Below are 27589 nucleotides of genomic sequence, written 5' to 3' on the forward strand. Positions count from 1 at the left end.
TGAGCAGTTCCTCTTCCCCAAGGACCTTCCATTCTTTATTTCATAGCTTCTGCCTTTTGGTTAAGGCTATTTGTTTATATTGAAATGTATCCCTTACACTGAAGCTGGGAACGGGCAATGGGACGGATCACCTGATGATTCTTTCTGTTCATTCACTCTGGGGCACCTGGCACTGGCCACTGTCAGAAGACTGGGTACTGGGCAAAATGGACCATTGGTCTGACCCAGTATGGTCGTTCTTATGTTCACTAGTATTATTTTAAAGGCATCCCTCTGCTACAGTTCTGCCCTGATAGGTTTTTTTAAATGTTTTGTATTGTATTGTCCAGCACCACTATGAATGTGTGGAGGAAAGACAGATGTTTCAGGGCATTCTTAATAACAGCTTTATTTCTATCATTATTCTTCCTATCTCTGTCAGCTGAGGACACTCTGTTCTCCTAGGTCACTTCCTTCTTCCAAAGCACATGCTGAACCCTTCTTGGCAACCTCCTTATCAATCCTTGGTTTTTGCATTCTGATAGCTGCCAGCATAAAACACAAAGATAAAAGTTAAAGGTTTTCCCGGGGATTGAAGCAAACTGTTGATAATGCAGTCCAAGGCCGCCTACAGGCCTTCATTGGTCAGCATGAACCGCTGTTGCAAAGCAAGGTTGCATCACATATTAAAAAGCAGGAGATACGCAGAGGGACTTGTTCATGAAAATACAGATGAGGCCAAGTTTCAGTTCAAGATATTACAAGCAAAACAGTGCGGTCAGTCGGGGGAGATAATATTTTCATACGACAAGACCTTCTGGGGGCAAAAGCTCCTTTCCATTTGTTTAATCTGATTCTGTTATCTCCATCCCCTTGACTCCTCTTCTATCAACTATTCACTAATCTGCATAGTAACAGAGTGCTGCCAGGGGTGTTTTTATAATCAAAGGGGAGAGTCTGTTACCTTTAACTTAACTCTCATTTGGATAAAAAAGCTGCACACCAATAAAACCAGATAGTTCTTAGTAACAGTAGATTAACTATTGCCAGCACAAGAGAGAGCGTACATTTTCCATTTCTCCTGTAATGTCTTGCCCTCTGCATTTAATAAAGAAGAGTGGGCAGGGTTTGTAAAATATTAGGGAAGCAGATTTTACTCCCACTTAGGGAGTAGATGTGCAGATGTGCAGTGGGTCTCATTTGCTTGCTGCATTCATTACATTCTTTGAGCAGCTTGTCATCTGTCTAGCGTTTGCAGATTGCCTTGCTTCTCTTTCTCTGATTGGTTTGGGGTAAATTTGTGGGGCGCTTGGGCTGATGTGGTATAATCTGAATAAGGAGGTTGTAGAACAGAGGCTTGACCAGGAGCAGATTTACCATTAAACACACCGTGCGGTGGAACGGGGCTTCCAATGACAGGGGGCCCCCAAAATATGACACCGCAGCAGGGTTCAGGTAGATAGGCAGGCTGCCTGCACGCTATGGCCGGTGGCCCTGCACTGCTCCCAGAAGCAGCTGGCTGCAGGCACGTCTCTGCGTGCCCCTGGTCGGGGGAGGCAGCTCTGTGAGCTGCCCCCTCCCCGGGCAGTGCATGGAGACCCGCTGTCCTCTTCCCCTCAAGGGGCACGCAGAGAGGTGCCAGCAGCAGGGCTAAGGCGGCTCCCTGCTCACTCTGCCTCCCTTCCTCATCACTACACTGCTCCCGGAAGCGGCCGGCATGTCCCTGCGGCCCCTGGGGTGGGGGTATCTCCATGCGTTGCCCGAGTGCCAACTCCGCAGCTCCCATTGGCTGGGAACTGCAGCCAATGGGAGCTGCGGGGGCGGCACTGGTGCCTGCGGGCAGTGGCAGACGGAGACCACCTGGCTTCCCCCTGCCTAGGAGCCGCTGCCAGAGGGGTCTGCCGGTCGCTTTGGGAGCCGCGCTGCTTGAGGTAAGCGCCACCCCCCTGAATCCCTCCCACATCCAAACCCCCTTCCCCATCCCAGAGCCTGTTCCCAGCACCCAAACTTCCTCCCAGAGCCCAACCCCCACACCCCAGCCCAGAGCCTGCACCCAAACTTCTGCCCAGAGCCCTCATCCCCTCCTGCACCCCAACCCCCTACCCTAATCAAGGGACCTCACTTTATTTAATTTACTTCCTATTACTTATAGGAGGAGGATGAAGAAAAAAAGAATGAAAAACGGGGGGAGAGATAAGAGAGAGTGTGCTTTTTCTTGGCTGGGTCCCGAGGAAGTGGGGGGGGGGCAAAAATGAAGCTATGCACAGGGCTCCACTAATTCTAAATCCGCCACTGGGCTTGACTCCCTGTGGCTCTGTAGTTGTTCACACCCATACATTTGAGAGCAATGCAGGTGTAAAATGCTGCCACATCAGAAGAGTAGCATTTTGCATCCATTTTCCAGAGGCGTAAATGACCATATAGCATGAGGGGCAACGGAGAATCAGCCCCTAGATCTTTGTAAACTCCCCAACCTGTGGTTTAATAAGCAAATGACCATAGGTCTTGGTCTCTGTCAGGAGTACTCAGATGAGCCGTTTTTAGTTCTCTTCAGACCTTGTCTGTTGTCCAGCCCTGACATAGCTGACTCCAAGAACTTCAGAACTGGTGTTTCCTGAGATTTGTTTTTGTTGTGTGTTTTAAGAGGGAACATCTGGCCACTTGTAAGGTTGCAGACTCTGGGGTTTTTTGTTTTGTTTCCCACCCGCCCTCCCCCAGGGTCAGACTGGTCCTAGCATTTTTGGGGCAGCTTTGCAAAACAATTCACACCTCCCTCTGACAAACATCAGTGATTCCTGTCAGCCACAATCACTCCCCATGTCCTGAGGTTTTTGGGGGAGATTGTGAAATGATCTTTTGGGATGCACCACAAATTTTAAAGGACTCCCTTTTATATAAAATCTCTGTGTGAGAGCAACTCTTCCTGTCAATACCTTGCTGCTTGGTGCAGAAGTGGGGCCCAGTTGCTTGTTGGGGGTTGGGGTATAGCAGTCATTATTATTATTATTATTTTTTTGCAAAGGAATTTTTTGCAAAGGACAATTGTCCAGATAAAACCAGGGTTCTAGGAGCTACCAGCCTTCCAAACTCTGGAAGATTCTCTGTGCATTCTGGTAAATGCCATCACTTGTAATTCTTTACCAACACTAACTAATTAACCACCTCTGTAAGATGGGCAACTGTTACTTTTAGTGCTGAAGAAAGATTAGGTGACTTATCCACACCCAGACTCTGTGGGTTTGGTCGGATGGTGGAGTTTACTAGGGGTTAAGGTATAAACTGGGAATTCAAAACAGTGTGGGAATGTACAACATGAATGCCGTGTGTTTTGTAATAATGCGGCTGTGGTTCTGCTGGGGATGGTGAGATGTCAGTCTGTAATAATCTGATGAATTAAATTGTTTTTTCAATATTTTGTGTAGCAGCCAGTGTTCATGGAAGGTCCTAGAAGAACATAACTAAATACAACTTCACTCTTTACTAAGCTTTCTGGATGGCCCTTTCCTTTGTATACTTCTCTCGGGTAGAATTGTACATAATGACAGTTTCTCCCGTACAGTTAAAGCCATTTTAAGATTGTGTATTATGTTTCCCTTCACCCCACAGCTCCAGTTACAACAGAACATCAGATTTGGGTCTTCTCCTCTTGTTATAACTGGCAGGAAATTGGAAGATACAGGTGCTGTTTCAGAAGATGATGGATTACCTAAAAGCCCTCCAGAAATCTCCACTCTTCATGAAGTTCTAACATGTTCACCAAGCAAGGTATGTTCATCATGTCACCTCAGTACTAGAGGGATAAATGGAATTGCCTGTGTAGAATAATGTGTTGTTTTTTTTTTTAAAGTCTGCAGTCAATAAAATGCTTTTCTATAAATCATTACCCTTATTTCTATGCCATCTTTTATGTGGGTTCATTTGTACAAAACCTCTGGTTCTCTGATTTATCATGCATGGTGGTTTCCCTCGTTCAAATTCAGTACCAGCGTCAGAAACAAACATTTTTTTAAGTTTGCAAGTCAATGGAAGAGGAGGTTGTTAAAAAATGGTTTACAGAAGTTGAGTTATTTCTGGAAGTATAAAAAAGATCAAATCTACTGTAGTTTAAATCCAAAGTGGGTAGAATTGGTGCATGGAATTTTTTTTTTTTAAACTGACAGTCCTTCTACAATTCTAGGTCAACAATGGCCTTATTTATAGATAGATAGTCATAGAAGACCCATCATTAAGTTAGAGACAGGAATGCTCAAGGTCCAGTGGTGGGAAAGAGGTTTGAGCAGTCACCGAGTGTTTAAAGGCTATTTTGTATTTGCGTGTAATTAAAACAAATCCAGTTGTCAAACATACCTAAAGATAAGTAGGTATGCTGGGGTAGTTGTGGATGTGTATCTGCACCATACTTAAATCCTGGTCGGTCTCTGTATATTGCTGTCAAGGTTCCCTTCCCACTCTGAACTCTAGGGTACAGATGTGGGGACCCGCATGAAAGCCCCCTAAGCTTATTTCTACAAAAACTTCCCCAAGGCACAAATCCTTTGTCCTTGGACAGTATGCTGCCACCACCAAGTAATTTAGACAAAGGATCAGGGAAGGGACCACTAGGAATTCCTATTCCCCCAAAATATCCGCCCAAGCCCTACACTCCCTTCCTGGAAAGGCTTGAGAATAATATACCAACCAAATAGGTAAACTAGATTCTTAAAAACAGAACTTTATTATAAAGAAAAAAAAGTAAAAGAAGCACCTCTGTAAAATCAGGATGGAAGGTAACTTTACAGGGTAATCAGATTCAAAACAGAGAGGATTCCTCTCTGGGCAAAACTTTAAAGTTACAAAAAACAGGGATAAACCTCCCTCTTAGCACAGGGAAAATTCACAAGTTGAAAACAAAAGGTAATCTAACGCGCCCTGCCTTATTTACTTACTCTTTTTACAATATTGAGACTCACTTTAGGATGGTTTATAGGAGGAGGAGTTTTCTGACCTGGTGCTTCTCTGCTTCCCAAGAGAACACAAAAACAAAGCCTTCCCCCGTCAGATTTGAAAGTATCTTCTTTCCCCATTGGTCCTTTTGGTCATGTGCCAACCAGGTTATTTGACCTTCTTAACCCCTTACAGGTAAGGAGGAATTCTAGGCTACCCTTAGCTGTGTGGTTATGACAATTGCTATAAAAGATATTCGTAGTTGAGAGGATGTTCCTGATTAAATTTAAAATGTAAAAGATCCAGGCTTTAAAAATCCTTCCTTTCCACAAAATATTATAATAATAACCATCCACATCTCCAAATGCACAAGGATGGACAAACAGTATTCAGAAAATACCAACCATGTAACACAGGTCCCTGAAATACACAAAAAGTTAGTGTTCTGTGCTTATCTCTTAAAGAATTATACAAAATTGTTAAGGATCAAGTTAGAACAAACTCTGCTTTTAGCAGTCTTGAAAACCAGTAGATACACTGAAAGGTGAAACACTGCTGGGAAAGATTAAGGCAGTTGGCAGATTTATATAAAAGTCATAAAGACAACAAAAAGTGAATTCATACTTCAACTCTGAGTTAATTTAAGGCTGAAGGGAAGAACCAGGCAAAGGGATTTATGCAGCTGATGGAAACCAAATCATAGCCTTTAATAATGGAAGACTCCTAGCCAGCTTCAAAACCTATCTAACAAAAGATGGCACTATTTGAAACCCCCTGATTTGGTTGCTGCAATACGTGATGGGCCAAATTCAGATCCGGTATAACACAAGTGAAACAAAGGGAGTTCTATCTGCTTATGTCCAGTCTGAACTTGGCCAGAGATCCCTAAATGCTCCAAGGTTCTGGAGCAAAGATGTGTCTCTCAGTGGACAGCAAGGGCGATATTCATCTTTGAAAAGCCTAAGTAGAGGCTACTCAGAACATAGATGTGCCATCCCAGAATGGGCTAACAGGCCAAATCTGGAATCTTCTGGCAGTGGCCTACAATGTATCTGCTGTATCTGCAGAGGAAGGTGAAAAAATCTGGAATATTCCCGTACAGTTGTGCAGTGCTGAATGTAAGCATGGAACTTCAGCAAAAAGGCAGAGCAGGGAGAAAGAGTGGCTGGATTTCCATCAAGAGAGAAAGCAAACCAAGAGGAGGAAAACATGTTTTAAGGAACTCAAGTAACAATGGATAGATCAAGATGCAAGACAGATGGAAATACTATAAATGTAGAAGAGGAGTTGGTCCCAGTAGCAGGTGGGAGTAGCAAGGCCCATTGGTCGCAAAGAGTTGTTGTTGCAGAACATTTTGTATATGTCCAAGAGAGAAGCTTGGGAGCATCATGGTGAAGCCTTTATACAGCAGGAGAGAGAATGGTTTGAAGATGGGGGTGGAAAAGATGCCAGTATTTTGTTTCAGCACTGGGACTACGATAAGTGGATGCTTAAGTAAGACCTGGAACTCGCATGTTTAAAGATGGAGAAAAACACATTAGCATGAAGCAGAGTTCAGTTTGAAAAAGACAGGTTTTAAAAGGGGCTGTTGTTGTAAAGTCTTGGTAGTGAACAACTGCCTTTGTATGGGGGGGGGGGAAGAGGAAAGCATGCATTTATCTAGGATTCTGCAAATAATAAAATGCTTTGGAGCACTTTTAAAGAGTGAAACTGATCTGTTAATAAGGTCTCTAGAGAAGTCTGCCTAGTTCCACAATAAGTTGAACAATAAAATTCTATCTGTACTGTGGGTTTTTTTTAAAAAGTAGTTTATAGAATGCTCTAGCAGCAAAATGTTAGCATATGATTATCCACTGATCAGAGAAGTACATTTAAGTCAAATCTCTTTGCACACTTTGGACAGAATGAATGATCTGCTGTTGTTGGAGAACTAAACATAATTCTTTCTTTGGTTCATAATAGTCTTACGGTTTCCACAAGTGAAAATGTCTTAAGGTTTAAAACTATTGCCTTCTAGAAGTTTGTCAGTTGTTTTGAACTGTGCAGTGGTTGTTCTTATGTGGGGTCATATAGGGAGAGAGAGAATGATTCAGTGATTAGGGTTCTAACCTGGGATTTGGGAGATCCTACAGCCTTCCTGTGTGACCATGAAATAGTCACTTAGCTTCTCTGTTCCTCTTCATCTGTAAAATGTTAATAATAGAACTTCTGTACCTGATGGGTGTGTCTTGAAGATAAATATATTCAAGATTGTGAGATTCTCAGCTGCTTCTGTAATGGAGGCCATAATAATAACTCGGATTGAAACAGCCCAGGAATGAGGGACATTGGCAATTTGACTGAACCCATCTGTGAAGCTGACCATGCTATGAGACACATTTTTCATCAGAATCAATCGGATTCAAAGTAGCAGGGTCTTTTTTCAAGAACTTTCTTCCTACTTTAAAAACGTTTCAGCAATATTTTAGTGGGGAGAGGTATTTGAGTGAATCTAATCCTAGTTGTAAATCTGAACATCTAACCGTGGCAGAAGGTCAAAGTAACTTTTAAAACACTATAGGCTCAATTCTCCACTAAGGTGTATGTCCCCATCCTGCATATCTATCAAGGCACTGTGCTTTTGTACACTGTCCCCTGTCTACACAATATGAATCTGATAGCAGGATACAGGTATACATGTATGTAAGTTCCAGTCCCTTGTGTCTGATCACTGATGAGGAATGAACAAATGGCCAAGAGGCTATGCTATGAATTAGGAATCCTGCAACGACCCCTCCTAAGTTTTCCCTTTGTATTTTCTCATAATTATGCTTTTGTATTCAGTCCCAGATACCTGTGTGTAATGCGTCCCTTGACTTACCCTTTTCCTTATTTTATCCCACAGTCCTCCAACCCTGTTCAGCGCCATAGCTCTTTGAGTTTAGGTGGGACAGACAGTGAAGACGAACAGGTAAATAGTCGCTCTTTCTGTTACTAAAGTTTTCTGAGAGAGTGCATACAGGGTCTGTATGAAGCCAAATACGTGCCACATATTTACTGCTATATCTCTCTTCTGGGTAAAAAAAGCCACTGTGAATGTGACCGTTCATGCACAAGCCAGAGAATGACGTGTGTGCCCAGAGAGACACGTGTCAGAGTTTTGAACAACAAACACATTCACACAAATTTTGAAGTCTGTTTGCAGATAACGCACAAACCCCTAATAAGTTGTTCATGGGAATAGCTTAGCTGGCTCTAGTGACATACTGCATACTCTGTTGTGTAACTTAGCAGGTATTGGTCAATCTAAGAGGCACAATATAATATTGCAAAACAATTCACTCCCCTATATACACCCTTAAGCCCTAACAGCAGCCACTGCTCAGTAAGTCCTGTCTGTCATCAGAAGATTGTGGGGGACACTCTACTCCTCTCTCAGACAAATGAGAATGGCTAGAGGAGTGGCATGTGTAAAGCTCTTGGCCCTTTCTAAACCCCAGGTGTCCTGGGGAAAAGGGACTGAGCTAAATTGCAGCTTGTCTTTAGTATATAACTGATAACTAGGAGCAGTTGATCTTCCAGTTAGCCCAGCACAACCTATCCCTGACCTAAGGAGGGGAGGGCTTAAGCCAGCTCTACTCACCAGCATATGTGCTTGAAGAACATGCCTGGGTGACCCTCCCCCAAACTATCCCTGCTGACTGCAGAGCAAGAGGGCATGTTTCCACCGACAGTAGCCTACTTTAGCCATTAAAGGCAGACCTAATGGTCCAGATTTCCCTTTCCAGCCACCCACTCTCCAACAGCCAATAAAGCAGTTGGGGAAACGATCCAACCCTCCCCAGGTGACCTCAAATGCCTGTTACACGAGTGGCCATCACTTATAAATAGGGCTGCAGAGGAGCTTGCCTACCCCATGAGATAGCCACTGCCTAGTGGGAGGGCTCTTCCTGCTCCCTGGCTACACCCCGAGCACCAGATATCTTCATCCCACCCTGATGGAGAAGAAAGGGAAGGGCCGTTTCATGGGGTCACAACAAATGCTGATCTGGCTGGAGTAGCATACTGCCCACCCCATACGGGAAACCTGCCAAAAAAGAAAAGAATTAACTCTTCAGTTATCTAGGAGGAACTGCAAGTAAGGCCAAGGCAGCATGGTGGCAGAAGATTGTGTACAGCCCCGTGCACCCTCCCGAGGGGGCGCCACTCACAAGGCCCTACTCAGGTAGAGCAGCGTCTCCAAGGCCAAATCCTCAGTCTCTAATTAAACTGCTCAGGAGGCCTTCTCTTCCCTTACACTCTCTCCTGCCAGCCTCTGAGAAGGATGGGAGGGGAGGGTGTTTTCCCAAGATGGACCCTGTTCCTCTGCCTGTGGTTGACAGCAAGTACTGCCTCGCCTGGTAGTTTCTGGCATTATTGCTTTCTGGAATGGGGGGAGGATGCAAAGCTCTTTAGAAATGGCAGGCCTCTGCTCTCTCCCTGAGACCGTTTTCTCTTTCCCCCCGCAATTGCTGCTCTACCCAGAAAACTATATCTCCTAGTGGGTCACAAACTGGACTGGGCAAATAATGCTAAAGCCAAAGTGGTCCAAGTAACTTGCACTTGTTTAAAAAAAAATAAAAATCTCATTATGTGTATTGAATCCTTGGTTCAACTAATATTCTACCAGTGCTAGTCAAAATCAGTCTTTTTGCCCATTTATATTAGCCAGACTATCCTTTCCGTAGCCTGGCTACTGGTGGTTCCTTTTAATTTTTCCATATAAAATAATGTAAAATATCTGCTTCTTGCTGACCATGATTTCCTTCCCCCCCCCTACTTTGCCTGTTTCATGTCCTGGTCTTCTATGGAGAAAGGGGGGAGAAGAGAAGTAACTTTCTGTGGCACAGAGTTCCAGTACTTGTCAGCTCCTGCTTTCTTCCTCCAATTTCCGGGAAGCTGTATAGGCTTTTTCTCCTTCTTCTCAGTGCAGCATCTGTCCTTTCTCCCAAAGATTTTCTCAGCAGCCTAGCTTGATGTTGTATTTACATTCATCTAAAATTAAGATGTCTTCCTTAATCATCAGTTGTGCAGTAACATTTTTTCTCTTTGCTTTAATATCAAGCTATGAATTAGTAGAGCATGAACCAGTAAACTGAACAGAACAGCAATTATAAATCCATAGCTAGTTGTTCCATTTAACAGAATTCCCTTTGCTTCGTGCTAAGTAAAGAACAACTGGGCTTTATCACAGTCCTGGCTTAAGTGGATTTCACACCCATGTAATGGTTTGAGTTTAGCAGTCTGCTGGGTTTGCTGAAATGGATGGGTAATGTGACATCAAGGCTTCCACTGGCTTCCAGGATTCTCTGAGTGCTTCTGCTGCTGTCTTCATCTTTAGGAAGCTGTCAGGGGGCATGTGTGTGACTCCCATCAGTGGCCTAAGTATTTATAAATGTACACTTCCTGACTGTTTAAAAGATAAGGATGGGCTGTTACTCCAAAAACATCACAGCAAATCTTTTTTGCCCCCCTTTCCCTCTTCCGGAGCTTTCACCCAGGGTTAAACTCCTTTGCCAAATGGCTGTTACAGCAATCTAACTTCCCTGTTGGCTGCTTTAACTCTAATTAATTAAAGAGCAAAGCGAAGTCCCAACACAGAAGGAAAGTTTCCTGGCCCAAACACTTCGCAAGGAAAATCCTCTCTAGTTGCAACATTTTCCTTCTGCTTGAATTCCAGTTGCAGCACAGATGTCTTCCCGTAATAGTCTAACCCAAACTTCCCCCTTTTACCTTAAAACAAAGCACTAAGGAGATGGCTTTCTATCTACTCTTCTTTAGGCTGCCCCAGAGAAGAGGAAATCACCATCCAATCAGTGTTAGGGAGAAAGTTTATCATCCCTAGAATCAGATCTTCCGCTGGTGTAAATTGTCATAGCTTTGGAGTCCCTGTCAAGACCTCCTCCAGCCTCAGGTTTCAGTAAATGTTGCTAGCCTATGAGAAGAAGACGGGTTACTGTGTCTAGACTTACAGGACAAAAATAAGCAAGTACTATTAATTGTTTTGTCCACCTATAAACTAGAGTTTCAGAGTTTGTGCCTCTTGAACGTGTGGCAATGCATCACATATCTTGCAAAATCAGGTACTGGTGCACATATAAGCCCAGCAACTGATTTTGCTGTATAAAACAGCATGTCCCTGACTGCAGGATCAGGCCTTTCATACATGAATTCAGAGTGCCACAAGTAATTTTAAAACTGTTAGAGGAAAGAACTTGTACGAGGGAAACGAGCAACAGTTACTGTTTTTTTTGTTGTTTTGTTTTTTTCCCCTCCCCGTAAGATTTGCTGAACCTATTATAATTCTACAGGAGCAATAATAGTTTGCTGCTTTACTTCTTCTCCTGAATTTACACACTGTGAAAAAGAGAACCTAAAACTGAATTAATAAATTCAGTGTGGATTTTGTTTTAGCTCCATGAACTTAAAAAGTCAACAGTGATTAAGAAAGAGGGAGTTGCTTTTCTTTTTGTTAATTTAAAAGCATGTAATATATATATCTAGACTAATACTGTAGATCAGACGGGGAAAGCCTTTTTAGAGCACAGCTCCAGTTCCAATCTTGCATTTAAAACCCAAGCTGAGAATAAGTACTTTCCTAGAATCAGAGTAAAAGGATTTTTAATAAATTTTAGGCAACCAGATTCAACCTGATGGTTTGAATTAAATCTGACAGGCCTTGTCCCAGGCCAAGATTGAGAGCAGATACTTTCTTAAAGTGACCGTACTATGTATCGCTGGAGGATCTTGAAGATTATGATTCTTCTTTAATGCACAATACTGTGTTTCATCATGGTCATCAATATTTTCATCTGAAGTCTTAAGTCTGTGAGTTTCTGACTTTATGGGCTCAGCGAATCTAAAATATTCATTTATTAAATACTTGCCCAGGGGTCTTTACAATGGAATTTTCATCTGAATGGAGCTATGTAGCATCCTTATAAGGCTATTTCCCCATGTATTCTCACTGTCTGATGTATGCCTACCAACCCTGAGACTGAAACAGAGTAATAAGACATTATAACTTCCCCATACTATTTGTAATGTGGCAAACTCTGCACATTCCCTTCAGAGAGGTTTGTAGGAACTTTTTATTTGATCGGCATAGATTACTCCTTCTTGACCCTGTTTTAAATTCAAGCAAACCCAAAATGAGAGTGCCAAACTCAATCCAAATGTTTCACTTGGTATTGTGGTGGAACCATGGAAAACCGCAGATTTCTCACACCTATAAAGCTTGCTTGAAGTGTCTATGCCTCTGTGCGAACCTTCCAGCAAACCTGGTCTGAGTTTCAAGTTTGTAACAAAACCAGACAAACTTTGCATGGTTTTGGGTTTCACTGCACACGTTTCCCCTGACTCCCTTTATAATAGCATCATTTCTTGCTAAGATGACAAATATTTGATTCCCAAGGATAGCAGTGTTGTGGGGCTGTCTTGTGCGTAGTGTATTTATCTCAAAAATAGTACAGGACTGCTAGACGGAAAGGGACATGTGACTTCTGTTGCGATTTGAGGGAGAGGGAAGAGTGAAAGAACAAATTAATCGATAGTAACTTTCTTAGAGTTGGTGGGGAACAGAGAGTGGTCCTTCTTTTGTGACCTTCAGCAATCATACTGCTGCAGCGTATCTGTTTGCTGTCATGAGGAAAAGCAAGACAACCTTGTTATAAAAATGGCAGCAGTGTCTCCTGCTGGTACAAGAAGATATTGCTAACTGCTCATTCAAATAGGAATTGGGAGAGGAATGTGACTGTGTGTCTCTCACTTGTTTCTCCAGCAAAAAAACCTTCAAAAACAGACTCCAACAAGAAACTACAGAATTGGAATTAATTTGCAAACTGGACACCATTAAATTAGGCTTGAATAAAGACTGGGAGTGGATGGGTCATTACACAAAGTAAAAACTATTTCCCCATGCTAATTTTCCCCATACTGTTACTCGCACCTTCTTGTCAACTGTCGGAAATGGGCCATCCTGATTATCACTATAAATTTTTTTTCTCCTGCTGATAATAGCCCACCTTAATTGATTAGTCTCGTTATAGTTGGTATGGCAACACCCATTTTTTCATGTTCTGTGTGTGTGTGTATCTTCCTACTGTATTTTCCACTGCATGCATCCAATGAAGTGGGTTTTAGCTGATACAGATTAACACAGCTACCACTCTGAAAGCTGTCTCACTTGTGTGTACAATGCCATTGATCAGACAAAACTGAGTGTAAATGTTAATTGCAAGTAGAAGCAGATATAAAAATGGACACATCCTGGAAGCGTGTCTGTTTTATGCACACACAAAAATTCAGCTGTTAATATTTTTATAGATCTAATTTTGAGTATATTTGCTTCTAAACTAATGTGGTGAGACAGGCAATGGGAACCAGGATCAGATGCACAGAAAATCTGAGCAAAATTAATAGCGATGTGTTTGTGTTTTGTAGGTACCCTCTGATGCTTCCTCTAGACCTGTCAGCCCTTTGTCCCCTGTGGCGCTTGTGATTCCAGCAACACAAGTCAGCAGCTTGCTTCCCGTTGACTTCGACACCCCGGCCAGTCCCATGGGCTGCCTAGATACCTCGGCAGCTAGGCACAGGATAGCAATAAACCCGCGAAAACAGAGAGTTTTTACCAGTAAGAACCAGCAAACCCCTGTAAGTCTTTTCTGGAGGATGAGTGCAAAGCAAAGGGAGATGGGTGCAAGCGTGCACAGCCTTTGCTGTTCTTCCCCTGCTCTGGGGTTCATGAATGTGTTATACAGGAGGATAAGTGATTAAAGCCAATGGGAATCTTCCCGTTGGCTTTAATAGAGACTGGAACAGACACCTACTCCTATTTTGGCCTTAAAACTCTGACTGAATGCCCAGGAAGGGGAGAATTTTGTTACAGTGAGAATTTGACATGGGAATAATCAATAGAATAGAGAACTCTGTAGCTGTCTCAGAGCTAGTCCAAAAATGGGAATTCTTTTCCAAGGAAATTTTTGAATGAAACTAAAATTTTGTTTGGTTTGGAATTTTTCACTGAAATGATTCACAGTTAATTTGTTTTGTTGCTGTCATTCCAATTGAAATGAAAATTTCTCTCTTTTTGGTCCCCTCCCTCCCCCATTTCTCTATCCCACCTCCCTTTTCCCACTGGAAGGAAAAGAAAGGGGGGAACCCCAAAACCAAAATGCCCCTCTGCCATGTACAATGGCCAAACCGGACAGTCTCTATGCAAAGAATAAATGGACACAAATCAGACGTCAAGAATTATAACATTCAAAAACTAGTTGGAGAACACTTCAGTCTCCCTGGTCACTCGATCACAGACCTAAAAGTGACAATAGTACAACAAAAAAACCTTCAAAAACGGACTCCAACGAGAAACTGCTGAACTGGAATTAATTTGCAAACTGGACACCATTACATTAGGCTTGAATAAAGACTGGGAGTGGATGGGTCATTACACAAAGATGCCACTTTTTTTCCCCCTTAATGTTACTCTCACCCTCTTGTCAACTGTTAGAAATGGGCCATCCTGATTACCACTACAAAAGGTTTTCTTCTCCTGCTGATAATAGCTCACCTTAACTGATCACTCTCATTATAGTGGGTATGCCAACACCCATTTTTTTCATGGTGTGAATGTGTGTATCTTCCTGCTGTATTTTCCACTGCATGCATCCGATGAAGTGGGTTTTAGTCCGCGAAAGTTTATGCTCAAATAAATTTGTTAGTCTCTAAGATGCCACAAATACTCCTCGTTCTTTTTGCTGTTACAGACTAACATGGCTACCACTATGAACTGATAATGACATCTTTGACTTGTTCTGTTCTGTACACCCATGTAACTTTGTGATGTCTTGAAAACGCCCTCTCTCAAAATATATCTGTCTTAGAAAGTTTCTGGTACTCACCAAAAACTGAAGTACTGTATTTGTAGTTTTAAAGCTTTGATGTCTTGCTGTGTAATTCATTGGAGTAGCAACATTTCATTCATTGTATTGTTGAAGTTACAATACAGGGATTTTTTTTCTTGTGTATGTTTATATTTTTCAAAATGAAGTTACATACAGTTAAGTTTTGTGCAAAAGTCTTTACTTTGAACCAACCCAAGTGTCTTTTTGAATCCCACTAGCTGGAACAATTGGAAAAGGAGCAGAGTCTTCCTGTAACTGCAGAAAAGAAAAGTACAACAAAATTCCTTGATGCTGACCAGTATGAAAATCGGGCAGGTAAGGCATAATTCTGAAGGCTAAATTGTTAAGTCTGTTAACAGAATTCTGTTTTAAAACTTTTAAAACTAGGCAGCGTTTACTTTTTTAAAAAAATCCCCAACTCCATCCCCTCTGCCTGAGAGCCGTCAGACTGCTTGAAAGTGAGGGGAAAAAAATGATGAACTCTGTGGAAGGCTGTCTGAAGACATCACACTGGGCGTAACATTTTCCAAAAGCGTCTATATCTCACGGGAGCCTAAATCTCATTAATTCTGCTTCTAAGTAACCTAGGCACTACTGAAAATTTTATCCTACATCTGTAAATACTGCCTGAGCATTATACCTTTTGGAACAAACCATCTTGTGAGACAGCGTAGTGTGACTTTAAATAGCTTATGTACAAGCAGGTCCAATTTTCCTCTATTTTTTGGCTGATAATTGATCCTCTCTGCCAGTGTTTCCCAAACTTCAGACGCCGCTTGCTCAGGGAAAGCCCCTGGAGGGCCTGGCCGGTTTGTTTACCTGTTGTATCCACAGGTTCTGCCAATTGTAGCTCCCACTGGCTGCGGTTCGCTGTGGCTGGCTAATGGGGGCCGCGGGAAGCGGCAGCCAATATGTCCCTCGGCCTGCGCCGCTTCCCACAGCCCTGAACAAGTGGCGTCCCAAGTCTGGGAAACGCTGCTCACTGCAATAGTAAAATCCACTGACATTTCTCCCAAACAGCCCATTTTTATAATCCCTGATTTTGATCAGTGCGTTTTAAATGCATTGGTTGATTGTAACATTGTCAGTGTTTTGTTAAACCAAACTCAAGGCTTGATCCTGCAGGATGCTAAGTGTTGCCTAAGACGTACTTAGCGTCTGCAAGCCATATTGAAGTGAACAGGGATTGAGGGTTCTTAAAATCTCACAGTTCTGCATGGTATGTAGTTGGGCATCTCTTTGCCACTATTTCTGGTGTATTTGATGTAATCCGTGAATTCAGCTTTTGTGAAAGGGGGCAGTTCTAGAGATCGAGGTTCCAAAGCCAAAGAACAGGAACAGTGCAGATATCAGCTGGGTGAGCTTCCCTACGCTGCTCTTCCAGATGTTGCATCCCTGAGACTACCAGTAATAGTGCCAATAGTTATGGTGATTTTACTGATGTGGATACTGTCACACTAGGATCTGAACGGAAAGCAACAATGCATTTGATACACCAGCTGCTGAGCAGGCACCTGGCAACAGCCGCTTTCAGCTATTACTATTACTTGGCTGGCTTCCACTGGGAATATAATGTATTTCATTACCAGTCTCCTGAGCCAGCCAGTCCATCCCCATTTTTAAGTATGTTTGTCAGCCTGGGGCATCTAGTAAATGGTATCCAGATATTGGGAAACTATTAGCAAATGACCACAGTACCTACTATGAATTACAATTGAAGGGGGTTTGAGGAGTGCAGGAGTCTTCATTGTAACCATCAAGCATAAATGTGTTTTTCTTTTGTTCAACACAGGTTCATTGGTCTGGGAGGAGAATAATGGAAAAGGAAATGGTGCTCAGGAGACACAGAGGATAACAAAGACTGACAATTCCACGAGTGACCCTTGGAATTCTGTATCCCCTGCAGACGTAGTTTGTACTTTGCTAGAAGAGGATGCATGCCCTATAGAAACAGATCATCAATCTAAAGTAACACTGTCCTTTCCAAACGTGCAGTCTTCTCTAGCAAAGTCTGAGGAGCAGAACAAGGCAGAGGAAGTATTGGTACCTTACTGCTCTGATGAATCTATTGGTGAATTCAAACTACTTCTGCAAAATACATATGAAGTAATTGAACTTTCTGAATCTCTACAGACTGAACCAGAAGCAGTTGTATTTCAGGACACATTAGCATCTGACTTGTATGGCATTTCCATGGAAAAGGAGGACATAAATAGTTTGGCAGATGCCACAAAGGTATCCTTAAAACAACCTGTAGACCAAAGTGACAAAGAGCCTAGAGACAGTGGTGTGGCACTTGTAGAAAAAGTGGAAGATCAGCCTTATACCAATGAGAACAACTTCATCTGGCCTGATTCAGATCCTGCACTGTGTCTGTCACAGGTTCTTTTAGCCACTTTGGAGACTTCCTCTGAAGTGGAGTGGATGGCTGTTTCGGTGCTGGAAAATACCCCAGCAGCAAAAGATGATAAAGAAATGTGCAAAGTTACAGAACTTCAGCCATCCAAAGACCATGTAGATTCAAAAACATCCCTACAAAAAGACTCAGTTGTTTCTGTGTCAGATATAGATTGCATGCTGCCTCAGAGTAAAGTGAACAAGGAGCTACATTTTAAACCAGAAATAATGCATGGTCCTGTTTCAAAGGCTAGCCAAAGCAATCAGGAGACAGATGCATCCAACAACTTGGAAAAACATTCTATCGGATGCCTTGCCGCCTCCAGTTTGGCTGGCTTCAAGAGTTGTATCCCTCTTAGTGGTTCTAAGCAGAACCAGTTAGGTGGTGTAACTTCTCAAGAGAAAACAAGGAAAGAGAGCAAATCCCCAGAGGAAAATGTAAAGACTCCACTGAAATCTGCTGCTACAAAACCAGTTAGATTTACTATTGCTCCTGCCTGGCAAAGATCTCTTTCTGGGGGTTCAAATTCCAAGGAAGATTCCTGTGCTAGAAGCTCCCCATCCTCTCCCATAAGACCAGAGTTGTTTGAAGGAACAGCTCACTTGGATACTACCAGGCAAGAGTCTACAAAAAATAAGCCTGAAGGTTTTGAGAGGGATAATGAGAGCAACAAGCCCAGTTTGAATTCTTCCATGGAGGGGGCTGAGCATGAAACACAGAATGCTGAAAACCCATTTGGGATCAGACTGAGAAGAACATCCTCTTTGCTAAAGTACCACAGTGAATCTCCAAAGCAGATTCCATTAGCTGTTCACACCCCCTCTTCTGGTTCTGTCAAGGAGGATCAAAAATCACTAGGCACTGGGAGGCCACCTCACGGCCTTCCAGGCCACCAAAAAGCTTTAGCTAAAAAATCAGCTGTCGTGGAAGAGAAAAATGCCCCCAAAACAAAATCTGAAGAAGTCTCAAAGAAGCAACACTCTAACAAAGTTTCAGGTATTTACGCTGTACTTGTATCCAAAGACTGTAATGGCCTTGCACAGCCATTATTCTCAATAAAGGCAAACCAGGGACACAAAAAGGGTAAAAAATTTCTTTAATAGCCTTGACCCTGAAATACAGGATCCTATTCAGCCCTGTTGTAACTCAGCTGATGTCGTTTTGGACTTGTATCTTGGGTTTAGGCTATTCAAGAAAATTCTTAAGTTCCACCATACAATATGTTCAAGCTAGAATAGTAACAGAGCATCAGAAATATAAAATGGGCCATTTCTTTCACATGGAGGTGTTTTTTGTCCAGATTTTGTGGAATTTGTAGAATTTGTTTTGCAGCTAATTGTCAGGCCAATGCAATTTAGAAAGAAACCAGGTATCACACTAGTTGTGATTATTCCCCTCCCCCCCCTAAAAAATTTGGGAAACGAAAAGGCAACGTGTCTCTAACTGGATTACATAACAGAACAATGGTAGTCATTCTGCATTTAGCCTGTACTGTCAGGACGTTGCTTTGAGGGCTATATCCTGTCCTGATTGACTTTAAAGACTCCAGTAGATAAAAAGGACAAACATCCTTGCAAAGGAACAAAGACAAAATCAGCAGGGAAATTAATGTAATCTACACCCTTTTCAAAGTGTATTCACTGGAGGATTTATAACACAAAACTATTCAGGTTTTGACAGACTTGCCCTAAATCCCTTCTTTACTTCCAAAATTCTTCTTTTATAGAAAAAGTCCCTAGTCCGCATTTGGAAACTGTTACCTCTGAACCAGCTTGGGTGTCCATGGCAAAACTAAAGCAGAAAGGTTTCCAGGGTCATCCTCTTGCCAAAGGACATAAAAGGGAGGACAAAACTTTGACCAAAATGGATCAAGAGGAGGTACGGTACTGAGTGGCTGGTAGACTAGAACCATTGTGAATACTGACAGTCTGACCAGATGCCTCTACACAATACTAAATTTGATGTTCTTGGACAGCAGGTTTTTAGTAATGCGTATAACCAAATTTTCAAAACCAATTTCTAATGTGCCCACAGACAATTGCTGATGCAAATGAATAGATGTGTATTTGGCCATATCTGCAGCTCAGGTACTTGGAATTTTGGGGTCAGACTCAGCAATACACCTTTCCTACACTAGTCATTTTTGTGCCTCTTATATTCTGAACCATGCCAGAGGTCTGCCCAATGCCCAGGACAATTTAAAGCTGCCATAAAAAGCTGCTCTAAGTTATGGCAGTTTTCCGCAGCCCCTGCTCTGCCATTGAGAACAGTGGTTCTGGCAGTGGACTTGGAGGCAAAAGGTTTGTGGTTCATCCACAGATTTCCTGTGTGACATTGGGCAAGTCATTTGACCTGTGTCTCATTTTCTTAATCTGTAAAATGGGGATAATTGTCCTCTTTGCAGGGCTGTTGCGAAGTTGAATTCAGTAGTATTTGTAAAGGACTTGGTGATCCTTGGATAGATAATGCCAAGGAAGGACAAAGCAGTATTGTTGTTTCAGTAATCATTGTGATCATAAATGTATTACAGATTTAATGGTAAGTGGATATGATATCACAAGTAATGATTGTTAAACATGCCATTGAAAAGCCGTGTAAAGAGAGAACCACCTGGCCTGCCTTGGTATATTCCCCATAGCACCTGCGCCCTGTTTCTATTTCTCTTCTGGTGAATTCTCAAAGTGCACCTCTGATTGAATCTTAAAGGGGAGCTGCTTCCTGTGTGTAATTATTTACACTTGCTGGTTTCCTTATTTTGCATTCTTTGTTTTTTCCCTTAAAGCGAGTGACCTGTGCGAGTGAGAATTTATTGGGGAAGAACGTAACTCCCAGCCTGTGTGCTCAGGAGAAGAAATCCCAAATGAAGATCACTATGTCTGCTGCAGCAGGTGTGTGTGTGTGTGTGTGTATATATTTTAAGTGTGTGTGTGTGTGTGTGTGTGTGTGTGTCTGTCTCACTCACTCACAGTAAAGGCTAAGATTTTCACTAGTGACTTCTTGGGTGTGTCCATTTTTGGCTGCCCAGCCTGAGAAACCTTTAATCTTCAGAGGGTGGATGCTCCGCTTTTTCACCCACTAGACTGTGTCCAGACATGTTGAGAATGCTACACCCCTGCTTACTCCATCCCCAGAGCGGGTGGGTGGGTGGTTAAAAGATAAAAGTTCCATCCTCAGCCCACTTGCTAAAGTTCCTGAACCAGGGTGTGGAAGGGGTGGCTGGTGATGTAGTGACTCACTGTGACTAGAGGTCAATAGTAAATTACAACCTGCAGGGAGTAACCGTGGCTCAGAGAGGTGTGTGCCTCATGGTGCTTTCTGAGCAGACTGATCCAACTTATGCCCCAGCCCTTGTTCAGGGCTATGCCTAAAATCAGAGTTGAGGTGGAACTGTGTGCAGATAACACTAATCAGACTTGCAGCTAAGAGTGTATTTTACTGAATGAAATGTATTAATGTCAAAGCTTTCCTGTAAGTAAGTGAATAGACTTTCTCGCCTTCCTCCCCACCCTGGGTCGCTGACATAGCAATGGATGACTGGCTGAGGAATCGCAGTGAGAGAGCAGTGCTGCGTTAGCTGCAGCTCAACAGTGTGTGATTCAGCTATGATCCATTTTTTCCCCTTTAAGGATTCCATTTTGTGCCAGCTTCATTTCCAGACTTGGTAAACTCGGTACAAAGCTAGACAATTGTAAGCAGTTAGGAAGTTTGAGAAGTCTCCTTCTGGAGTACTGTCACGGCGGGTCTGAATATTACTCCCATGCCTCTGCTGGAGTCACCTGGATTTTCACTTTGGCTGAAATTCATGCCACCCATGAAAGTTGCAGCAGTACTAAACCTTTCTTTGCATTGTCTTGCTCCAGGGATCATCCTGGTGTACAATGTCTTTTCCCCACAGTGGTAGCACTATGGTCACTCAATTCTTTCACCTCTTGAAAATTCTGAATATCTCTGACTTATGTTGATGTTCTCAAGAAAATGACCATTACCCAACAGTTCAGAAAAACACCAGGCCCTGCTGCCAGCATTGTCCCCACATGACCAACAAAACAGGAAGACTTTCAAAACTTAGACTCCCCTTGCTTTACTCCTATTAAAGGAGCCAATAATTTGACTTGGCTGAGGGGCAAGGAGTGTATATAATTTCCAGAGCTAGTGGTAACCTTGGACACACTTTTTGTCTTGTAAATGGCTGTTGCAAAAGTTTTCTTTCTACACTTTTCTTTCTACACTTGCCTGTATGATATGCATCCCATACAAGTCAGCAGGTGCGGCTTGGTGCATGTATAGCACAAGGTAAAATGGGATTATTAGGACAGAGTTCTGAGAAACCAGATCCTGCATTGGCAACTGCTCATAGCAAATGTCAGACCTAAAAGGGGATTGCTTATTTAGACTCCCAATTAGCATGATAAGGCTTGTCCTTAAGCCCGTCTCCTCAGACGTGCCCGTTCTCTGTCTACACTCCACCGCCCTTTTTTAATCCTATGCTCTTGAGACTGTCCAAGGCACTTGAGACTGACTTTCAATCAGTACAGAGGAATATGGGTATAATCTTCATAAGTGTCCAAGTCCCTTTTTCAAAAGTGACTTAGGCACTTGGGAGCCTAACTCCCTTTGAGACTTGAGGCCCAGATTTAAAAAAGGTATTTAAGCCTGCTGGAACCTAAATCTTATTAACTATCAATGGGATTTTGGCTCCTAAGTGCCTAGTTCCCTTTTGAAAAATGAGATGTAGGCTCCTAAATCATTTAGGTGTGTCACTGCTGAGTGCAGCAGTGCCTGAATACCTTTAAAAATCTGGGCCTACGTCCCTACATTATGTAAGCATTGTTGAAAAAGTTATCCTACATCTGGAGCTTGACCTGGTGCTTATTAGGGGAGCTCTGTCCCTTCCACTATAGTCTGCCCCCTGCAGGGCTACCCTGGCTGAGGCCCAATGTCCTACTGAGCTGATCCCAGGGACAGGCTTTGCCTACAGGTGTTATCAGGGTGAATGGGCATTTTTTTTATTGGTCTCAACATCAGCAGGATCAAGGCCCCTTGTGCTTAACTTTACTTGTGCCCATAAATAGCTTCTATTCATGTTTGTGTTGAAGCACGGCTGCCTTGCCCCCCGCTTCCTGTATGCCATGCAAAGACTTGTAGATACTTACTAAACATAAGAAAAAGTTTGGCTTTTTCAGGCCCTGATTTATATTTCCAAATGAAATAGTCTGTTGGAGTGAAAGGAGAGTGCCAAATGTCAAATGGCTTGTGAACTGTCCCTCAAGATATTTTAGTTGCTTATGTGTAAGGCTGCATTCTGTCCTGTCTCATGCAACCTGTCAGAAGACATCAGTCTTCAATATTTTCTATAAGATCGATAAAGTAGGCGTCTTTTAAATAGTAGCTCAGAGCCTTACCAGCAACAGTATCAACATTCCTTAGCATCTGCCGATGTCACCAGGCTTGTGATAGGCTGCAGATTTCAAAAACTATATTTGAAAAGAATATCTAGTCACATTATCCTAGCAACTTCCATCCCCTCTGGCTAACATATCCGAGAAGATGTAGTATGGGTTTCATGCATATTTTTTTCCGAATAGCATTTTTATAGTAGAAGTATTTTTGTTGGCAGTAAAGACTGGAAGGTAAATCTCTAGGCCATTCAGTGTTGAAGATGCATATCGTTCTCTGCTAGCCCAAGGTAAACTTGGAGTGATTCTTCCCATGCAGCACATGATCATATGGCTGATTCCTAGAGCCACTTGTGCGTTACACAATGCAAAATTAGCCTGTGGAATTCCCTGCCACAAGCTATAATTGTGGCCAAGAGTTTTTAGCAGGATCCAGAAAGCAATTGGATATTTATATGAACAACAAAATGATAATCCCTCAGGAATTTTGGAAAAATTTACTCATGCGTCAGGGCTTAAGCCCTCCCCTAAATTTTGGGAGTTGGGAGAAAGGCTATCCCCATAAGTGCCTATTACAGAGTTTCTGAAACCTTCGCCTGAAGCAGCTGGAACTGGCCATTGTTACAGACTGGGTACTGGTCTCTGGACCACTGGTCAGATCTAGTCTGGCAATTCCTCCTTTTATCTCTGTTGCTTTGTGAAATTGTGTCACTTTCGGTTTTGTTTCGCCTCTAGATGATCTCACTTTAAAGAGCAGGAAAAAAAGTTAGCATAAGTTCTGTCTAACTCTCCTGTGTTCTGATGACTGACTGGCATTGTTCTCAGCAGTTACACTTGGACCTATGGCTCAGGAGTCGTCTGTGGTCCCCACCGCTGAAAAGGAAATGAGACAATCCTGTAATCTGCCAATGACACCGTGCAGCTCTGTTGAACCACCCTGGCTGTCCCTGGCCAAGAAAAAAGCCAAAGCTTGGAGTGAAATGCCTCAGATTGTTCAATAGCAAATGACAAGAGTGTCCTCCTCTGTGTTGCCAATAACTGTATTAACTCCATATAGTAACTTCTTCGCTGAGACCATCTGTGGGGGGATGAGATAAAAGCCTTAGAACGTTCATCACAGACTGTAGCTGTGAATGTGTGAAGAAGAAATGCCATTGATGGGTTGACTTGCAGTAACCGCCAGCATTAGGAAACTGAGCATTTTCCACGACAAAATACTATGAAATTCCAATTGACGGATTCATACTGATTACACGTTTGACTAAAAGACAGTGGTGCTCTAAGAGGAGGCGCTTCATGCCTTTGAAGCATTTCCTTTCTAAAAGGGGAGGTTAAAGTACCCTGCACACAATACAGTATTCTGCATGATTTCACTTTGAGCATTGAATTTGTTTGGTGTCACAAAATGGTTTTAGAACTCTGCACTGGAGCATCCAGACTGGCTGTCGCTGATGTAGTAGCATTTATGTCTCTAGGGCAGGTCTGACTGTGCTTCTGATTTTTAACGTATCTGATTCTTAAATGAAATAAGACACAAGCAGCAATGCAGATTTAGGGGATTCTTACTACTTAGGTGGCTAGAGTCACTCTGCCTTGGGCCTTATGCCTTGTATTATACCACCTACTGGTCAGGCCCAGAACTGTACTGCCTTTGTGTTCTATTGTAATGTATTTTAAAAAATCAATACCTTCTAAGGACTAGATTCTCGTCAGTTACCTCTGTAAATCTGGAATAACTCCACTGACCTTAACGTAGTTTGGAGATGCTGAATTTGGTCCTTATATCTAAGTTGAAATCTTTATAAATTTCTAGCATAGAGCAATTTCTCTTCCTAAGCCTCTTTTGTGAAATGTCCCTGCTAAAGGCAGAGGTGGGGAAGGTTTGACCCACTCTTGTTTTCTGTGAAGAAGGATGCCTGTTTGCCACAAACAGCATCCCACTGTCCATATCCATGGCACTATGGTTTTTAGACTATTTCCTTTACAGTTTAGAGGGGAAAAAAAAGATGCACTCAACATCCACCCTTACCCATCAGTACATAACTGGAAGCTGAAGCTGACCATCTATCTAAAGACACACAGCTGGCAAACAGCTGCTCTTTTAGAGTCCAATTCTGCTGCCACTGAAGTCTGTAGGAGTCTTGTCACTGACTTTTATGGGAGCAGAATCAGATCCTTTAAAAATAAACTTTGTAAAATGACTTAGTGACATCAGTGTCATGACAACCAAACCGCTCCTGCCTGTACATTGCACATTTGCTAAACATTTTCTGTGTACAGCAAATGAAAACATTGAAGTATGACTTGTCTGAGAGAGTGTCTCTTTCACAAACAAGTTGGGTAGCATCTTTAATGTGAAACAACGTTTGACCTTGGAGTAACCCCTTATCTGGACTCCCTCTTATTGGCTCTGGCCTGAATTTAAATGCGTCCCTACTTCTGAAATCTGTAGCCACTGCTCATGAAGATTGTGCAACTCTTATTCATGTGGCTGAACAGCTTACTCGCACAAATAGTCCCACTTAAATTAATGGGTCTGCTCTGATGAGTCACTGCTTATCGGAAAGAGTAAAGGTTTCACAGTCAGTTCGCTAATACAGGCCTGTTTTCCTTCTACTTAGTGTCTGTTTTAAGACCTTTATCTCCTCCTGCAAGGTACCGGAGCACTTGTATTTGTCTAAAGTTTAAAAGTATTATGTAAAAACAAATTTAAACATTATCTACTATGGTTTTCTACAGGTGACATCACAAACATGGTTTACGGACCCTCTGTTTAAAATATGCACTTTCCTATATACTGCTATTTCTCTCCTGTTCTTTGCCAGTCTGGATTGCAACCACACACCTAAACTACTGCAAATAACAGCATTTATCTATTCCCTTGTTGCTTTTGTTCTTGATATTGTGTCTCGCATTTTCTGTATGGTATGTATATACGTTTTTGTAATCCTCACCTTTGGAGGTCCCCCTTTTGTATTCTATTCCCATATTTGGTTTACTATTAAATGCTATTGTCATGATTGAATTTTTCAGGGTTTGGATGCATTGTGATTTGTGGAGGGGAGGGACTGGCATTAGGGAAATAGACCTTTAAGAGGAACTGTTTGTGCTGGGTGGGTTGATATACTGTATAGATTCCAGGTTGGGGGAAACTCTACCTACAGGGCTTTGGACTGAGCATCACAGAGGTGAGGGACTGTCTTTAGTCTTCTTTGAAGTCATTGGACAATTGGTGCAGTCTCTTTTGGGGTATGGGGTTCTTTCAGTGATTCTGAAATAAAGCTCTGGGTTGTGCCTTGCTATGTGGACCTTGAAGTCAGCAGGACCAAGGGGCTGGCACAGTAGCACTGATGACAGGAATGGAGCTTAAGCTCTTGATGAACTGGAATATCAGTAATTATTGTTTTTGTTTTTTTAAATTAGTTGATCAGAAGAATTTGGTGACCAGAGAAGACGTTCCCTACTCCTTACAGCAGAACTGCTGCTGCCTGGACAGGAAGCTATTCTAGAAATCCTTATTATATATATTTTACTGACTCTCCATGAGCAGGATTCTGTAAAGTTCTATAGTATGTTTGTTTATAGAAACTGAGCAATAGGCTGCCCTAACAAAATCAAAGTGTATGGGCCTTATGTTAGGCCTACCAGCCTCAATTAACAGTTCCTAATAACAGTCCATTTAAACATCCAGCTGGTTATACTGCATGATGCACTTTGGGGTACAGCCAGGGAGCAGGTACCTTTGGCTGTCAAGCCAGGGGATAGAAATGCTATAGAATGTTTATCTAATATAGAACTTTGCAGCATCATTGGCACCTATCTTGCATGTATCGCTGAGTAAAGATGGGAATACTAAACATACCATCCTCCTTAGCTCCAGCCTTCAGCAATTGTTTTGCTTCTTCTCTCACATTAAATAGAAAATAAGCAAATCTCCACTGTATGGCATAGTTGACTGCTGCTTTTGGAGGGGAGGTGGTTCAGTAGCAAAGTGCATGAATGTTTTCTCTCAGTTTAGCGTATATCAGCAGATCAGTGCAAATGTATGCATATGTGCATAGTCTCACTGACTCCAGTGGGCCTATGTGCATGCTTAAAGTTGAGCACAGGTGTTTGCAGAATCCAGGGGTAGATTGGCTATGCTGTATTCCCTGCTCCACCACCGTTTTGTGAATTTGGCCCTGCTACCTATCTTCCCAGGGTCAAGAGTCCCCATGGCCTTGGTTGAACTAGACCATAGTTAGCCTAAAGGTGTCCCTTCACATTTACACGAAAGTTCCTATGCACTAAGCTTTGCACACAGCTGATAATGTGGTATCAGCTGAACAAGGCAATCTGAGTGGAATAAATGTACCTTGGGCAGTCTGTGTTAACTTAATGTCTATTATCTCTAGAGTAGATTTATTCATAGTGAGACTTGATGATCCCTTATGAACCTTCATACTCCTGGGCATAGCAAAGCAAAGCAAATGGAGTTTCCTTTCAGACCCTCTTTACAGAGGTGGGCAAACTCCGGGCCACATCTGGCCCGCAGGACTGTCCTGCCCAGTCCCTGAGCTCCTGGCCCGGGAGGCTTGCCCCCGGCACCCTCCCCTGCGTTCCATGCCACTGCTCAGTGCAATGCTCTGGACAGTGGGGCTGCAGAGCTGAGCCTGACCCGGTGCTCTGTGGGGCAGTGTGGTTGCCTGTCCTGGTGCAGCTACGCTGCCAGCCACTAGTGCTTCACGCAGCACGGTAAGGGGGCAGGGAGCAGTGGGTTGGATAGAGAGCAGGGGAGTTTGGGGGATGGTCAGGGGCGTAGATGGGGTCGGGGCAGTCAGAGGACAGGGAACAGGGGGGTTGAATGGGGGCAGGAGTCCCAGGGAGGCAATCAGGAAGGAGAGGAAGGGTTGGATGGGGATGGGGCAGGGGTTCCGGGGGGGCAGTCAGGAAGGAGAGGGGGGGTTGAATGAGGTGGGGGGCAGTTAGGGGCA

At 42.9% G+C, this 27589-nt stretch overlaps 1 protein-coding gene across 3 annotated transcripts in view; it reads left to right on the plus strand.

Moving 5' to 3' along the window:
• Window positions 1-25620, plus strand: part of KIAA1210 — a 90246-nt gene extending 64626 nt beyond the window's left edge. For 2 of the 3 annotated variants that reach the window (XM_084638937.1, XM_084638935.1), the window contains exons 5-12: window positions 3586-3744; window positions 7787-7852; window positions 13363-13572; window positions 15041-15137; window positions 16615-18216; window positions 18947-19098; window positions 20003-20108; window positions 23442-25620. In XM_084638937.1, coding sequence (XP_084495063.1) covers window positions 3586-3744; window positions 7787-7852; window positions 13363-13572; window positions 15041-15137; window positions 16615-18216; window positions 18947-19098; window positions 20003-20108; window positions 23442-23617 — 2568 coding nt within the window. In that variant the 3' untranslated portion in view covers window positions 23618-25620. The remainder of the gene's footprint in view (window positions 1-3585; window positions 3745-7786; window positions 7853-13362; window positions 13573-15040; window positions 15138-16614; window positions 18217-18946; window positions 19099-20002; window positions 20109-23441) is intronic. The other variant, XM_084638936.1, reaches the window with a different exon arrangement.
• The last annotated feature ends 1969 nt before the right edge of the window (window positions 25621-27589 follow it).

The sequence above is a fragment of the Lepidochelys olivacea genome, assembly GCF_965140295.1.
Source record: "Lepidochelys olivacea isolate rLepOli2 genome assembly, chromosome: 9".
Taxonomy (NCBI): domain Eukaryota; kingdom Metazoa; phylum Chordata; order Testudines; family Cheloniidae; genus Lepidochelys; species Lepidochelys olivacea.